This window comes from Berghia stephanieae, chromosome 11 (genome assembly GCF_034508935.2).
Source record: "Berghia stephanieae isolate SIO BIC M18660-M18661 chromosome 11, UCSD_Bste_1.3, whole genome shotgun sequence".
Classification (NCBI taxonomy): Eukaryota; Metazoa; Mollusca; class Gastropoda; order Nudibranchia; family Aeolidiidae; genus Berghia; species Berghia stephanieae.
This window is the reverse complement of record NC_088370.1, coordinates 43,280,968-43,299,555: the sequence shown is the minus strand read 5'-3', so window position 1 is coordinate 43,299,555 and position 18,588 is coordinate 43,280,968. Positions and strand designations below refer to the sequence as shown.

Genomic DNA, 18,588 nt, shown 5'->3' with positions numbered 1-18,588 from the left:
AGAGTCATAAGGATCGATGTAAATACTAACTTTGAGTGTTGTGGCTGTTATTTAAAACGGTATTTATTATGCAGGATAGATGGGAGACCTGAGAGGTGAATTTAGAGTATAAGGATCGATGTAAATACTAACTTTGAGTTTGTGGCTGTTATTTAAAACGGTATTTATTATGCAGGATAGATGGGAGACCCTGAGAGGTGAATTTAGAGTCATAAGGATCGATGTAAATACTAACTTTGAGTTTGTGGCTGTTATTTAAAACGGTATTTATTATGCAGGATAGATGGGAGACCCTGAGAGGTGAATTTAGAGTCATAAGGATCGATGTAAATACTAACTTTGAGTTTGTGGCTGTTATTTAAAACGGTATTTATTATGCAGGATAGATGGAGACCCTGAGAGGTGAATTTAGAGTCATAAGGATCGATGTAAATACTAACTTTGAGTTTGTGGCTGTTATTTAAAACGGTATTTATTATGCAGGATAGATGGGAGACCCTGAGAGGTGAATTTAGAGTCATAAGATCGATGTAAATACTAACTTTGAGTTTGTGGCTGTTATTTAAAACGGTATTTATTATGCAGGATAGATGGGAGACCTGAGAGGTGAATTTAGAGTCATAGGATGATGAAATACTAACTTTGAGTTTGGCTGTTATTTAAAACGGTATTTATTATGCAGGACAGATGGGAGACCCTGAGAGGTGAATTTAGAGTCATAAGGATCGATGTAAATACTAACTTTGAGTTTGTGGCTGTTATTTAAAACGGTATTTATTATGCAGGACAGATGGGAGACACTGGGAGGTGAATTTAGAGTCATAAGGATCGATGTAAATACTAACTTTTTGTGTGTGGCTGTTATTTAAAACGGTATTTATTATGCAGGATAGATGGGAGACCCTGAGAGGTGAATTTAGAGTCATAAGGATCGATGTAAATACTAACTTTGAGTTTGTGGCTGTTATTTAAAACGGTATTTATTATGCAGGATAGATGGGACCCTGAGAGGTGAATTTAGAGTCATAAGGATCGATGTAAATACTAACTTTGAGTGTGTCGAGTTATTTAAAACGGTATTTATTATGCAGGATAGATGGGAGACCCTGAGAGGTGAATTTAGAGTCATAAGGATCGATGTAAATACTAACTTTGAGTTTGTGGCTGTTATTTAAAACGGTATTTATTATGCAGGATAGATGGGAGACCCTGAGAGGTGAATTTAGAGTCATAAGGATCGATGTAAATACTAACTTTGAGTGTGTGGCTGTTATTTAAAACGGTATTTATTATGCAGGATAGATGGGAGACCCTGAGAGGTGAATTTAGAGTCATAAGGATCGATGTAAATACTAACTTTGAGTTTGTGGCTGTTATTTATAACGGTATTTATTATGCATGCAGAATAGATGGGAGACCCTTAGAGGTGGATTTCGAGTCAGAATGATGAGAAATACTAACTTTGAGTTTGTGGCTGTTATTTAAAACGGTATTTATTATGCAGGATAGATGGGAGACCCTGAGAGGTGAATTTAGAGTCATAAGGATGAGAAATACTAACTTTCAGTTTGTCGCTGTATATTTAAAACGGTATTTATTATGCAGGATAGATGGGAGACCCTGAGAGGTGAATTTAGAGTCATAAGGATCGATGTAAATACTAACTTTGAGTGTGTGGCTGTTATTTAAAACGGTATTTATTATGCAGGATAGATGGGAGACCCTGAGAGGTAAATTTAGAGTCATAAGGATCGATGTAAATACTAACTTTGAGTTTGTGGCTGTTATTTAAAACGGTATTTATTATGCAGGATAGATGGGAGACCCTGAGAGGTGAATTTAGAGTCATAAGGATCGATGTAAATACTAACTTTGAGTGTGTGGCTGTTATTTAAAACGGTATTTATTATGCAGGATAGATGGGAGACCCTGAGAGGTGAATTTAGAGTCATAAGGATCGATGTAAATACTAACTTTGAGTTTGTGGCAGTTATTTAAAACGGTATTTATTATGCAGGATAGATGGGAGACCCTGAGAGGTGAATTTAGAGTCATAGTGATGAGAAATACTAACTTTGAGTTTGTGGCTGTTATTTAAAACGGTATTTATTATGCAGGATAGATGGGAGACCCTGAGAGGTGAATTTAGAGTCATAAGGATCGATGTAAATACTAACTTTGAGTTTGTGGCTGTTATTTAAAACGGTATTATTATGCAGGATAGATGGGAGACCCTGAGAGGTGAATTTAGAGTCATAAGGATCGATGTAAATACTAACTTTGAGTTTGTGGCTGTTATTTAAAACGGTATTTATTATGCAGGATAGATGGGAGACCCTGAGAGGTGAATTTAGAGTCATAAGGATCGATGTAAATACTAACTTTGAGTTTGTGGCTGTTATTTAAAACGGTATTTATTATGCAGGACAGATGGGAGACCCTGAGAGGTGAATTTAGAGTCATAAGGATCGATGTAAATACTAACTTTGAGTTTGTGGCTGTTATTTAAAACGGTATTTATTAAGCAGGATATATTGGAGACCCTGAGAGGTGAATTTAGAGTCATAAGGATCGATGTAAATACTAACTTTGAGTTTGTGGCTGTTATTTAAAACGGTATTTATTATGCAGGACAGATGGGAGACCCTGAGAGTTGAATTTAGAGTCATAAGGATCGATGTAAATACTAACTTTGAGTTTGTGGCTGTTATTTAAAACGGTATTTATTATGCAGGACAGATGGGAGACCCTGAGAGGTGAATTTAGAGTCATAAGGATCGATGTAAATACTAACTTTGAGTTTGTGGCTGTTATTTAAAACGGTATTTTTTATGCAGGATAGATGGGAGACACTGGGAGGTGAATTTAGAGTCATAAGGATCGATGTAAATACTAACTTTGAGTGTGTCGAGTTATTTAAAACGGTATTTATTATGCAGGATAGATGGGGAGACCCTGAGAGGTGAATTTAGAGTCATAAGGATCGATGTAAATACTAACTTTGAGTTTGTGGCTGTTATTTAAAACGGTATTTATTATGCAGGATAGATGGGAGACACTGGGAGGTGAATTTAGAGTCATAAGGATCGATGTAAATACTAACTTTGAGTGTGTGGCTGTTATTTAAAACGGTATTTATTATGCAGGATAGATGGGAGACACTGGGAGGTGAATTTAGAGTCATAAGGATCGATGTAAATACTAACTTTGAGTTTGTGGCTGTTATTTAAAACGGTATTTATTATGCAGGATAGATGGGAGACCCTGAGAGGTGAATTTAGAGTCATAAGGATCGATGTAAATACTAACTTTGAGTGTGTCGAGTTATTTAAAACGGTATTTATTATGCAGGATAGATGGGAGACACTGGGAGGTGAATTTAGAGTCATAAGGATCGATGTAAATACTAACTTTGAGTTTGTGGCTGTTATTTAAAACGGTATTTATTATGCAGGATAGATGGGAGACCCTGAGAGGTGAATTTAGAGTCATAAGGATCGATGTAAATACTAACTTTGAGTGTGTCGAGTTATTTAAAACGGTATTTATTATGCAGGATAGATGGGAGACCCTGAGAGGTGAATTTAGAGTCATAAGGATCGATGTAAATACTAACTTTGAGTTTGTGGCTGTTATTTAAAACGGTATTTATTATGCAGGATAGATGGGAGACCCTGAGAGGTGAATTTAGAGTCATAAGGATCGATGTAAATACTAACTTTGAGTTTGTGGCTGTTATTTAAAACGGTATTTATTATGCAGGATAGATGGGAGACACTGGGAGGTGAATTTAGAGTCATAAGGATCGATGTAAATACTAACTTTGAGTTTGTGGCTGTTATTTAAAACGGTATTTATTATGCAGGATAGATGGGAGACCCTGAGAGGTGAATTTAGAGTCATAAGGATCGATGTAAATACTAACTTTGAGTGTGTCGAGTTATTTAAAACGGTATTTATTATGCTTATGACTCTAGCAAATGTAGTTATGGAAATGAAGAGATTGAATATCAATGTTTTAGGATTATCAGAAGTTAGATGGAAAGGAGCAGGAGAACTTAATTATGATGACTGTAAAATTATATACTCAGGAGGAGGAGAACACCAAAGGGGAGTTGGAATTATACTAGATAATAAAACGGCGCGAGCAGTCAAAGGATTCTGGCCCATATCAGACAGAGTAATGGCAATCAAACTACAAGCAAAACCTTTTGATTTTGATATTTTACAAATATACGCCCCAACCACCAGTCACGATGATGAAGAAGTGGAAAATTTCTATCAACAAATAGATAAAGCAATGCATCAGTTTAAGTCTTCAGACATAAAACTCATCATGGGCGATTTTAATGCCAAGGTGGGCCGAGAAAGAATAGAAGATATTGTGGGCCCACATGGTCTGGGAGACAAAAATGACAGAGGTGATCGTCTTATTCAATGGTGCCGTCAACATGATCTGACAATCACAAATACTTGGTCAACAAACCACAATAGAAGGAAGTGGACATGGAAAAGTCCTGGAGATGGAGTGAGAAACCAAATAGATTACATAGTCATCAGCAAACGTTTCCGAAACTCGGTTTTGTATGCCAAATCTATGCCGGTGGCTGACTGTAACAGCGATCATATACCTGTGCTATGCCCCATACGAGTTAAATTGAAAATCTGCAAAAGAGCAAAGGCTAAACCTAAATATCAACTAGACATTCTCCGGGAGGAACAGAAGATACAAGAAAAAATTTGAACTATCAGTAAGAAACAAGTTTGAAGTGCTTGGAGAACTAACAGATATAGAAGAGAAATATGAGCAGTTTAAAGACAGTGTGTGCTGCATCATTAGAAGAAAATGTTCCAACCACACTTAAGTTGCAGAAGAAGAAATGGATTACTCCAGAGATATTAGAATTAATGAATGAGAGAAGAAAGGCCAAAAATCAGGAAGAAAAATACAAGACTCTGAACAGGCAGATAAAAAGAAAATGCAACGAAGCTAAAGAAGACTGGATAAATGAACAATGTCACTATATAATGTCCTGCAAAGAAAAAAATGGCAAATTCTTCCATCAGAAAATCAAAGAAGTGACAAACAAAACTAAATCAGGTGCTAAAAGTGGATGCATCAAAGACAAGCGTGGAAACACCATCATGGACAAAGACTGCATTCTAAACAGATGGTCAGAATATATTGAAGAACTTTTTTTTGATAATCGAGGAGAAATGCCTATGATAAAAGAACTGGAAGGGCCTTCTATAATGAAAGATGAAGTTAGGAACGTCATGAAAAGCATGAAAAATGGAAAAGCTGCAGGACCTGATGCCATAACAATTGAAGCCTTGACTGGCCTGGGTGAATGGGGGATTGAATTCATCACAAACCTTCTAAATCAAGTGTATGACACAGGAAAAATGCCAACTGATATGAAACGATCCATTTTTATAGCACTACCAAAAAAGCCAGGGGCAGTTGATTGTGAACAACACAGAACTATTAGCCTAATGAGCCACCTCACAAAAATTCTTTTGAAGATAATTTTACTAAGAATAAGAAATAAAGTACGACCTGAAATTGGGGAGATGCAATTTGGTTTTGTTGAGGACAAGGGTACCAGAAATGGAATATTCACATTATCAATGCTGATGGAAAGATGTATTGAAGTAAATAAAGATCTGTATATGTGTTTCATCGACTATTCAAAAGCCTTTGATAAAGTACAACACGAAAAACTATTCAAAATTCTATCATCCTTGGACATTGATGGTAAAGATTTAAGAATATTACGGAATTTGTACTGGGAACAAGAAGCAGCAATGCGTGTTGACAACGAACTAAGCAGTTTTACACCTATTAGAAGAGGAGTTAGGCAGGGGTGTGTTTTGTCTCCAGATTTATTCAACCTCTATAGTGAAATGATATTAAGAGATATCGAACATAAGAAGGGGGTGTGTATTGGAGGAAAGAATGTAACAAATCTGAGGTATGCAGATGATACGGTTCTACTGGCAGAATCTGAACATGAACTACAAGAATTACTGGATGTTGTAGTCAGGAGTAGTGAAAATATGGGACTGGAACTGAATATATCTAAAACAGAATGTATGACGGTATCTAAAAATAATAACCCACCAGCCTGTGTAATAACAAGCAGAGGACAAACAATACAACAAGTTGAATGTTTCAAATATTTAGGCTTCAATGTAACATCCAATGGAAAATCAGATTGTGAAATAAAGAAAAGAATAGGTATGGCGAAGAATGCATTCAACCAGCTGCATACAATTATGAAAAACAGGAATATTAGCATGAAAACAAAAATCAAAGTCCTGGATTGCTATGTACTGTCTGTGCTGCTATATGGTTGTGAGAGCTGGACCATAAACAAGACCATGGTTAAAAGACTGGAGGCAGTGGAAATGTGGTTTTACAGAAGAATGATGAGGGTGTCATGGATGGAAAGGAAAAGAAATGAAGAAATTTTAGAAATGGCAAACAGAAAAAGATCACTGATAACAAAAATCATCAAACGCCAAATGGAATTTTTAGGACACATTATCCGCCACCCTGGTTTGGAAATACTCGCCTTGACTGGAAAGATGAATGGAAAAAGAATAAGAGGAAGACAAAGAATAACGTATTTGAAAGGGATAAGAACTTGGACAGATGAAGCTGAGAAAGGTGGCGCTCTGCTTAATAGAATTGGCAAGAGATAGATCAGCTTGGCGGAAGATGACCTCCGACGTCTGCTTCAGATATGGAACTACATGAGATTTATTATGCAGGATAGATGGGAGACCCTGAGAGGTGAATTTAGAGTCATAAGGATCGATGTAAATACTAACTTTGAGTGTGTCGAGTTATTTAAAACGGTATTTATTATGCAGGATAGATGGGAGACCCTGAGAGGTGAATTTAGAGTCATAAGGATCGATGTAAATACTAACTTTGAGTTTGTGGCTGTTATTTAAAACGGTATTTATTATGCAGGATAGATGGGAGACCCTGAGAGGTGAATTTAGAGTCATAAGGATCGATGTAAATACTAACTTTGAGTTTGTGGCTGTTATTTAAAACGGTATTTATTATGCAGGATAGATGGGAGACCCTGAGAGGTGAATTTAGAGTCATAAGGATGAGAAATACTAACTTTCAGTTTGTCGAGTTATTTTCATTTTTTTTTTTGTTTGTTGTTGTATTGTTTTGGTTCGTTTTGTTTTCCTTTTTTGTTTTATTTGTATTTTATTTTTATTTTTTTTTGCGTTGAGATGTTTTGTTTTGGTATTTTTTAGGGTTTTGTTGGGGTTTTTTAAAGTTTTGTTGTTTTTTTTTTGTTTGTTTTTTTTTTTTTGTTTTTTTGTTATTTATTTGTATTTATTTTCATTTTTGCAATGAGACAATTTTTAAAAATTATTTATCACCATAATATTCAATATAAATAAACCCAAGTTTGTTTGGGTTTTGTATGTTTGTTTGCTTGTTTTTGTTTTTATAGTTTTGTCTTGTTTTTTTTTTAAATATTTTTTACTGTGGTTATAAATTCATAATACCATTTTGAGTTGATGGTGACAAATGGTATCTCAGACCACGGTTTGTCCGTAGCCATCGTAAAGTTATAGCCTGATACTGACCAAAAAAATAACGTCAAAATGCCAGTCTTTTGCCACAAAGGAAAACAAATCGTGAGTTGTATTCAATAGTTCAACGAATGAAATAACTTGTTTCCTTGAGCTCTACTTACGACAACTCACTAGACGCTACACAAACCAAAAAAATGACGTCAAACTGCCAGTCCTAGAGGGTTCTTGTGTCAGGCTATATGTTAACGATGGCTACGATTTGTCCCAGGGCCCTGTGCACATATTATTATAGATAGTATGCAGATGACGTCACTCAGGCCTTTGTTATTGTTTTTGCCATCCGCGTTTGTAAGTTGTTCTCACTAAACTGTATTAACAAGACTATAAAAGTTCATGGTTACACAGAGTTTCTGTGTTAGTCCGTTATACTTCCGGATGGCAATGTTGTGAACTCCTTGGCCAAGCGCATTCTATCTATATCGCCCATTTGACGTCCATGTTTATTCATCCACGACCAGACGGGTATCCAGAAGCTATAGACAGTATGAAGATGACGTCACTCGGGTCTTTGTTATTGCTTTTTGCCATCAGCGTTTATGAGTAATTCTCACTAAACTGTAGCCGATTAACCAGACTATAAGCGTTCAAGGTTACACATAGTTTTGTGTGTTGGTTCGTTATACTTCCGGATGAAAATGTTGTGAGCTTCTTAGCCAAGCGCATACTTATCATCTTCCAGACCATCGTGTGACTATGTGGTCTAGTGGTATGACACTCGCTTTCGGATCGGAAGGTCCTGGGTTCGAGCCTTACTCGACGCATAGACGAGTCCTTGGAGAAGGCTCTTCACTCACATTCTCTCACCATCCTCAGGTTGTAAAACGAGCACCAGGCTGTTAACAGCGGTGTTCTGTTCGGAAAAAAATGTAATATCACCTAACAGGGTTCATGCCATGCCTCGTCCTACATGTTAAGTGCTGCTGTTGGCCTGGGACCCCTTGTAAAACGCTTTGAGACTTCGAGTGGATATTGCGCTATATAAAAACTCTTATTTTATTATTATTATTATTATTATTATTATTATTATTATTATTATATTATTATTATTATTATTATTATTATTATTTTATTATTATTATTATTATTATTATTATTATTATTATTATCATTATTATTATTATTATTATTATCATCATTATTATTATATATTATTATTATTATTATTATTATTATTATTATTATTATTATTATTATTATTATCATTATTATTATTATTATTATTATTATTATCATATATTATTATTATTATATTATTATATTATTATTATTATTATTATTATTATTATTATTATTATTATATTATTATTATAAAATAAGTACACGTTGCCCCTTGCGCATTATGAGACAACATTATGAGACAATTGGTCGCATTTTAAGCGCTTTGAGCACTTTTTGTGTATTTTGCTCTGTATATACAAAAGCTAAAAGTTATTTTACATTTTAGAATATTGAGACCATAAAATCTTTTGTCTGGTTTATTTGGACCTGCAAATCAGCCCACACCTTGACCATTATGCATTATGACAAAACAACATTATGAGACAATTGGTCGCATTTCAACTGTACTGTCTCATTTCAATTTTCAAACAAGAATCCAATAGCACGAACAAAAATACACTGTTTAAGTAGATAGTTACATTTTTCCCCAGTCCTGAAATGAAATTTAACACGTCACACCAGAAAAGTAATAATAATCACCACTACTAGCACCACGAGTGGACATCATCAATGACACCGTCAAATATCAATCACAATGAAAACTGTGACAACGGCGAGTGCTGGTGGGTGATACGGTGACAAGTTTCAGTCTGTCTGTCACTCGTCACCCTCACTCACACATCCACAGGGGGCTGGGGGGGGAGGAGGGGGGAGGTACGAGGGTGTAATATCATTCGTGTTGAAGCACGCACGAAAGTGGATAGAGACATAATATTAGGATTAATAGAGGCACATAGTACCTTCTCTCTCTCCCATCTCGCTCCCCCCCTCATCTCGTCTCTCTCTGCTCTCTTTTTTTTTTTTTTTTTTTCTTTCTTCTTTCTCTTTACTCTTCTCTCTCTCTCTCTCTCCTCTCCTCCCCTCTCTCTCTCTCTCTTTTTTTTTTTTCTTCTTTCTTCCTCCCTTCCCTCTCTCTCCTCTCTCTCTCTCTCTCTTTTTTTTTTCTTCTTTCTTCTCTTCCCCTCTCTCCTCCTCTCTCTCTCTCTCCTCTCTCTCTCTCTTTTTTTTTTTTTCTTTCTTTCTTCTTCTCTTCCCCCCTCTTCTCCTCTCTCTCCTCTGCTCGCTCTCCTCTCTCTGTTCTCTCTCTCTCTCCCTCCTCTCTCTCTTTATCTTTATCTCTCCTCTCTCTCAGCACTACTCTTCTCCATATATATATATATATATATATATAATAATAATATATAATAATACATACACACACACACACACATCATATATATATATATATATATATATATATATATATATATATATATATATCTTTTTCTTTATCTCACTCCCATTCCCTGTCTATCTCTCTATCTGTCATTCTCTTCATCTGTCTTTCGCATGACTTCTCTCTCCTTTTTTCCCTCCCCAATCACTATATTAATGTCTGTCTCTCATTGCTTTCTATTTATCTTTTTAAAGCTTAAATATAAAGAAATATCCACTAAACGTGCTCAAAGCGCTTTATAAAAGGTCCCTGACCAACAGCAACGTGCAACATAAAGAACGAGACATGACGCCTGTTCGGCGATAATACAATTTTTTTTTCCGACAGATACAACGCTGTTAACGTTGAGAGAATGTGAGTAAAGATTCTTTTCCAAGGACTCAACTACGCGCCGAGCGAGGCTCGAACCCAGGCCCTTCCGATCCGCAAGCGAGTTTCATACTACAAGACCACATAGGCACACTATCTATTTATCTATCTATCTACCCAGTTATCTCTCGAATCTCACTTCTCCCCGTCACATAAACACTCGGTATTTTTATATCAACACACTCAACCACATAAATAAAAAGCACACACACACTTAAATTACACACACACACACACACACACACTTAAATTACACACACACACACACACTTAAATCACACACACACACACACCACTCACTCAAACACACACACACACACTCACTCAAACACCACACACACACACACTCACTCAAACACACACACACACACACTCACTCAAACACACACACACACACTCACTCAAACACACACACACACACACTCACTCAAACACACACACACACTCACTCAAACACACACACACACTCACTCAAACACACACACACACACACACACACACATAGGGTACACAACATCACTCAATCACCTTTTACAAGTGTGTTAATTATTAAACGATCACACACCACGACGACCGTGAACAACACCCCGATCGTAATCAGCGTTCACACTCACAGTAATTAAGTGGATGTTTTAACGTGATAAATTAATTGTCTTTTCCACGGAACAAACTAGGCAACCTTTTACAAAGGTGAATGACGATTTGAAGAATAACAAATAATAGTTTTTAAAAAACTATTTAAATATTACACCGGCTGATCTTAGGAAGGATCATGTTTGTGCAGCTATGTGGTCTTGTGGTATGACAATCGCTTTTGGATCGGAAGGTCCTGGGTTCAAGACTCGCTCGGCGCATAGTTGAGTCCTTGGAAAATGCTCTTTACTCACATTCTTTCACCGTACTCAAGTGGAAAATGAGTACCTGGTCGCTAACAGCGTTGTCTCAGTTAGAAAAAAATGTAATATCGCCTAACAGGCGTCATGCCACGCCCTACATGTTAAGTGTTGCTGTTGGCACGTTTAGTGTATATTGAACTATATAAAAGCTCACGTTTCTTTCCTAGTTTTCCTGATTATTATGGAAATGTAGGAATGCGTCTGTAGCCGATAGTATCTTTTAACAATGCAGAGAAGTCGTGACATACAGACCTCTACTCTTCCGATTCCAAACTCCTTTGAAGTGTTTATGTAACCAGTCCTTCGGAGGACTAATAGTGAATATGTTACATATTGAATCAAAAGGTGGCACAACTATTTTAGTAGCTGGATGTATATGCAGATTCTAAAGATTACATTACGCAAAAGTGTGAGGATATATGATCTTGATTGACGACCAGCATATATTAAGACTAGTAGAAAATAAGATACCATTACCTGCAATCAGAAGATCAATAAAACAAGTTACGTATCTTGTCCTCCGGAAGAATGACTTTACGCTTTCAATGAGATTGGAACCAGTTTTTTGCATTACACCTTTGTTCCCTATTGAATTCAACCATATTCTTCGTAAACTTATAGATAGTATGCGCTTGGCTAAGAAGCTCATAACATTGCCATCCGGAAATATAACGGACCAGCACACAAAACTGTGTGTATCCATGAACGTTTATAGTCGGGTTAAAACAGTTCAGTGAGCATTACTCATAAACGCGGATGGCAAAAAACAATAACAAAGACCTGAGTGACGTCATCTTCGAACTATCTATAGCCTGATCCTGACCAAAAAAAATACGTCAAAAAAACAAATCGTGAGTTGTATTCAATAGTTCAACAAATGGGATCATCTATTTTCTTGAGCACTACTTACAACTCACTCGACGGTGCACCAACCTATAATTGACGTCAAAAGACAAGTCATTGTGTCAGTTAACGGAGGCGACGATTCAGCAAACAGGATTTTTGCGTCGCCATCGTTAACTTTGAGCCTGACACTGACCAAAAAATAACGTCAAAAGACAGGTCTTTGGCCACAAAAGAAAACAAACGGTGAGTTGAATTCAATAGGTCAACCAATGGGATCCCTTGTTGCCTTGAGTACTACTAACGACAACTCACTAGAGGTTGTACAAACCTTAAAAAATGACGTCAATCTATAAGTCCTAGTTGGTTCTAGTTGCAGGCTATATGTTAACGATGGCTACGATTCTTGTGTGATTTATCGGTATCTTCTTTTGTTTCGTAACCAGATGGTACCGAGTTCGACTGCTCTCCAATATGTGTAGTTTTGAGCGTAGCCATAGTAAACTTATAGCCTGACACCGTGACCTTCGTAAAGTTATGGCCTGATACAGACCAAAAAATGACGTCAAAATGCCAGTCTTTTGCCACAAAAGAAAACTAATGGTGAGTTGTATTCAATTTTTCAACCAATGAAATAACTTGTTTCCATGAGCTCTACTGACGACAACTCACTAAGCGGTGCAAAAACCAAATAATGACGTCAAACTGCCAGTCCTTTTTGGATTTCAGTATCAGGCTATAACATAACGATGGCTACGGTGATACTGACCAAAATATGACGTCAAAAGACAAGTCTTTGTCCACAAAAGAAAACATATCGTGATTTTTTAAAAGGATTTTGCACTGTCCAGTGAGTTGCCGTTAGTGGAGCTCATGGAAACACGTTATTTCATTGGTTGAACTATTGAATACAACTCACGATTTGTTTTCTTTTGTGGCAAAAGACTAGCATTCTGACGTCATTTTTTGGTTAGTGTCAGGCTATAACTTTACGATGACTACGGTATCAGGCTGTAAGTTAAAGATGGATACGGGTTGATTGACTCTGTATTGTAATTGTGTAGTTGTTTATTTATAGCGTCTAACGGCGCTTGGTACACGTTTAAGAATATATCAGCTCCAGCAAAGAAGAAGAAAATCGGATGGTCTAAAAAAATCTGGATATTTTACAATTAAAAAGCAAGCAAGAGAAAGTAAGACAATGGTAACTGGGTCAAAGGAGGGAACGAGAATGAGAGTTCAAGAACACGCTATCAGTGCATCAGATCACTTAAAGTTCTAATCCGACACAAGCACAGGATCACACTAGGAGGAATGAATTCAGATTTTTACAAAATATTATGTGACCCCTCGTCTCAAAACGGTATTAAGTCGGGATGATTAAGATGTTGAAAATGGAATTTGTAGCCATAAATACCAGAGTTTATATGTTTTATTGAGGAGGATGAATATGATATTTTATAGTGCTAAATACAAATAATTCATTTGTTTGACCAGCTTAACTATAATTTGACTTTTTAGCATCTGGCTCATCCCGACATAATACCGTTTTGAGACGATGGGTCAATATATGCTCTAAACAACAACAAAAACTATAACAGTACACATTAGATGACTTAAAAGGAAAATAATCTCATCTCCCAAAAGAAATACTAATTACGTGACTGATTCCACCTCAGTCATGGACTCCAGCCAGGGACCGGACAAAACAGTAATCTCATTCCAGGGCAAACACAGAAGGCAACCTCGAGTGGGTATTACAGGGGAGACAACAACTATTTGTTTATATTGTTGTTTGCTTTTTAAACCTTTTGTTGTTGTTGTTTTTTTTTTCTTTCAAATCTATTTTCGTTTGGTTTTACTTATTTGTCTTAATAATTTATTTATTTATTTATTTATTTATTTATTTATTTTTCCTTTGTTTTTCTTTTTCACTCTTTTGGTCTTATTTTAATCAAATAGTAAAATAGATAAAGAGAAATAATAAAGAGCTCAATATCATGTCATTTCATTTACGGTTACTTCCCTTTGTAGTTACTATCCCTTTACCAGCCACTTCCGTGAGCAATAATTGGCCTTTTTTTCTTGTAATCCCAAAGAATATAATAACCTGAGAGCTTGATACATAAGGTAGGCATAGTATCGAAGTGACTATTCTCATCCCCCTAGTCTAGGATGCTAGTCTTCATAATAGTAGTCAACAATTGTTGTATGTTTAATCCAAAGGTTGTAATGCAGTAATTTGTTAAGTTTCTTGTCACAAGTTGCACAATTTAAAAAAAAAAAACAATCAAATCCAAATGGCAAAAAGCCGGCGACGTTTTTTTCGGCAATCCAATCGGCCGGGGGGGGGGGGGGGGGGGGGTGAGAATAGAGGCAGCCGCATAGTATATTATTCGCTCAATGGATGAGGCAGACGAATCACTAATAAAGGGACTAAATCTGGTCTATTCTTGCATCCCTGCCCATTATCGTCCACCCTATCAGTTGTGACGATTTATAATTAGGAAATAAACTTATAAAAGATTAGCGTCCTGCATATAAGACAACAAGCAATTCTGACTAATATACTCCACAGCGGCTGACCCGAAAATAGTGAGTTGTACGTGGTTTTAACTTTTGTTATTTCACTAACACTTCTTGTCGTCGACAGAAATTAATGATAAAAGGGGAATAATCCTTGAGAAGGGAAATAACCCATGGAGCACCAAAGGTGATATCCTTATTTTTTGGGTTATCTCCCCTACTCTTTATCGTTATCAGAAAGTTGCAAAATTTTATAACATAATATGATAAAATCTATTAATCAAATAGAGAAATAGATACAAAAACGCGTGAATCAATAAATAAGTCATTCAATCAATAGTCGGTTCTTTGGTGACTTGAAGCCACTGTACCTTAAACACAGCCAAGCAAGAAATCTCGGGGATTTAGAGTGTTTGATAAGTTGGGGATTAAAAAGCTTATTACAGATCTAGATACCTGTATATAACGGAAAATTTGTAGAAGTACGAAAAATTCGTAAGGTTACGAAATTTATTTTGGCTGCAATTTCAGTTCTCCATGAGCATCTTTATGTCATTAAAAATTATTGAAAAATTATATATATTTAGTCCGTTAATATATATATATATATATATATATATATATATATATTATATATAATATATATATATATATATATATATATATATATATATATCTTTTTTTATGTTACGCAATAAGGAGTTTCTTTTTTACGAAATCCGACGAAATCCCGATGAAACCAAACGAAACCTGACAAAGTTATGGGAAGTAAGTAGCAGTGGGGAGTGAGCCTGGGACTGGATTTCGGAGGGTTTTGTATAAAAAAAAACACCCTTTTTACAACTCGTGTCATCAACTGTTTTGTAATAAAGGAAAGGAACAAAATCCCCTTTATGTTTTTGTTTTCACAGTCTTCGAGACTTAGCTTTTAAACAATTGGAAAATAACATTTGAGCAGCTATAGAAAAGAGAGTTCCAATAAACGTGCTCAAAACGCTTTACAATGATTGCTGGTCAAAAATAACTTCGCGATGGTGGTGGGCGAACGAATCGGCGGTCTCAGAAGTGGGTGAAAGAGGGATCTAGAAATGACTTGGGTTTGATACGAATATTTTTGTGTTCGTTGATAGTTCAGACGGTAGAGCCAAGCTCTCACCTGCCAGGCGGAGTTGTCGTACCAATAAGGTCGCAGGTTCAAACCCCACCACCGCCGCGAAAAATTTTTATTCTCTATTGTCTTCTGGCACTTTTCTACTCACTTCATATCTTGTTGTTACAATGAGTGAGCACGTTTAGTGAATGTTGCCCTTTATAAATATCATTTTTTAAACAACAAAAAAGATGGGCTACAAAAGCAATAAATCACTCACCAATCTCAGAGTCTTTGTCTCGCTTCTTGCTCTGGAAAACAAACGAAAATAATAAAAATAAAATAAAGATTATTATTATTATTATATTATTATTATTATTATTATTATTATTATTATTATTATTATTATTATTATTATTATTATTATATTATTATTATTATTATTATTATTATTATTATTATTATTATTATTTATATTATTATTATTATTATTATTATTATTATTATTATATTATTATTATTATCATTATTATTATTATTATTATTATTATTATTATTATTATTATTATTATTATTATTATTATTATTATTATTATTATTATTATTATTATTATTATTATTATTATTATTATTATTATTATTATTATTATTATTATTATTATTATTATATTATTATTATTATTATTATTATTATTATTATATATTATTATTATTATTATTATTATTATTATTATTATTATATTATTATTATTATTATTATTATTATTATTATTATTATTATTTATTATTATTATTATTATTATTATTATTATTATTATATTATTATTATTATTATTATTATTATTATTATTATTATTATTATTATTATTATTATTATTATTATTATTATTATATTATTATTATTATTATTATTATTATTATTATTATTATTATTATTATTATTATATTATTATTATTATTATTATTATTATTATTATTATTATTATTATTATTTTATTATTATTATTATTATTATTATTATTATATTATTATTATTATTATATATTATTATTATTATTATTATTATTATTATTATTATATATAATAATAATAATAATAATAAATAATTAATAATAATAATAATAATATAATAATAATAATAATAATAATAATAATAATAATAATAATAATAATAATAATAATAATAATAATAATAATAATAATAATAATAATAATAATAAATAATAATAATAATAATAATATAATAATAATATAATAATATAATAATAATATAATAATAATAATAATAATAATAATAATAATAATAATAATAATAATAATAATATAATAATAATAATAATAATAATAATAATAATAAATTATACCCCTTCCGTAAAACTCAAACTGTTACAGAAATGCAGACAGACAAATCAAATCTTTCCTTTTCTTTTTTTTTTTTTTTTTTGTAACTTGGGCGACCAAATAGTTTCAGCTATGACAGAATTTATGAAGGACAACAGACAAAGCCAAAAGGGGAGCAGAAGAATTAAAGATGCTGATATACAGAGAAGTGGTAAGACATGGAGCGAGATAAAAAAAAATGTTAGCTCAGGAAAGAGAAGGATGGAAACTGTTTGTCTGTGGGTAAAAATGGCAATGATGATGTTGATGAAACTGTCTTTTACATATTCTTTTCTTTCTTCTCTGTTAGAAGACTAAAAAATGACAGAGTTGTGCACCTCAATCTAGTGGTGTTAGGCGTACATGTAAAATACCCACAACATCCGCCAGACAAAATAAACGTACAAAACACACACAAAACTATGTGTAACATTAACAGGCTGTCTAAAAACAAAGAGCTGGGTGACGTCAACTTATAAACGTTGTTCCTTCTATATTATTCTACAATAATATCAGATAGACTCAGAAAAAATGAAATGAGAAAAACAATAATAAATAAATATAAAATATTTCTTAATCACTTTATTCATCCCCAGGGTGGCCGAGTTGTTAAGGCATTGCACTGTGACCGGAAGGTCCCGGGTTCGAGCCTCGCTTCAGGCACTTTTGTTTTTTTTCCCCGTGGATAAGGTTATTTACCCCCAATTTGCTCATTTAGACAACACGGGTGATTCCTGTTGACATCAGACATCTTGTTTGATGAATTATCTATATTTCTTCGTGGAATGCCTAGTCGACGATATCTTTTTATGATCTCGTGGCGAAAGGTCATTTTTTTAAATTCATCCCCAGGAATTTTTTGTTTTGTAGGGTCTATCTTAAGAAAAGACGAGATATCTCGGGCAACACCCAGTAAGCACTTGGGATTCTGATTCTTGCTTCTCTCCTTACCGGTCATTTTCCGGATTTTCCCCAAAACTTCACACCCAACCTATACAAAAATAGATTTATTTCACTCAAATACAAAACCTGTTAGTATTTGCTATATATATTTTTTTTCTGCTAAACGAACTCTTAAACACAGTTTTAATATCTACATTAACTAGATCTATAGCAAACATTTTTGTTCAAATACTATTATGTACAATAGAAATCAAAATGAGAAAAATGTTGGCTGCATCGTCACGAATGTGACGGTTTTCCTATGAGTGGAAAGGAGAGGGTTAAGGAGAGAGAAATAAAACAGATGCGACAACGGGGGTTCAAATCCTTATAATTTTGGATGGAAATGCAATGATATAGATAGAATGAAGTTGATGTCACTCGGATCTATGTTATTGTTTTTTTTAAGGGTTTTTTTTTTTGCCATCCACGATTACGAGCAATTCTCACTAGACTGTATTAACCAGACTATAAAC

At 34.1% G+C, this 18,588-nt stretch overlaps 1 protein-coding gene across 1 annotated transcript in view; it reads right to left on the bottom strand.

The window, feature by feature from the left end:
- Window positions 1-18,588, bottom strand: part of LOC144957167 (neo-calmodulin-like) — a gene marked incomplete in the record, with an annotated part of 64,174 nt that overhangs the window by 23,213 nt on the left and 22,373 nt on the right. Inside the window, 1 exon segment of the mRNA XM_078888196.1 lies at window positions 16,071-16,101. Within this exon segment, the coding sequence (XP_078744322.1) occupies window positions 16,071-16,101 (31 nt within the window).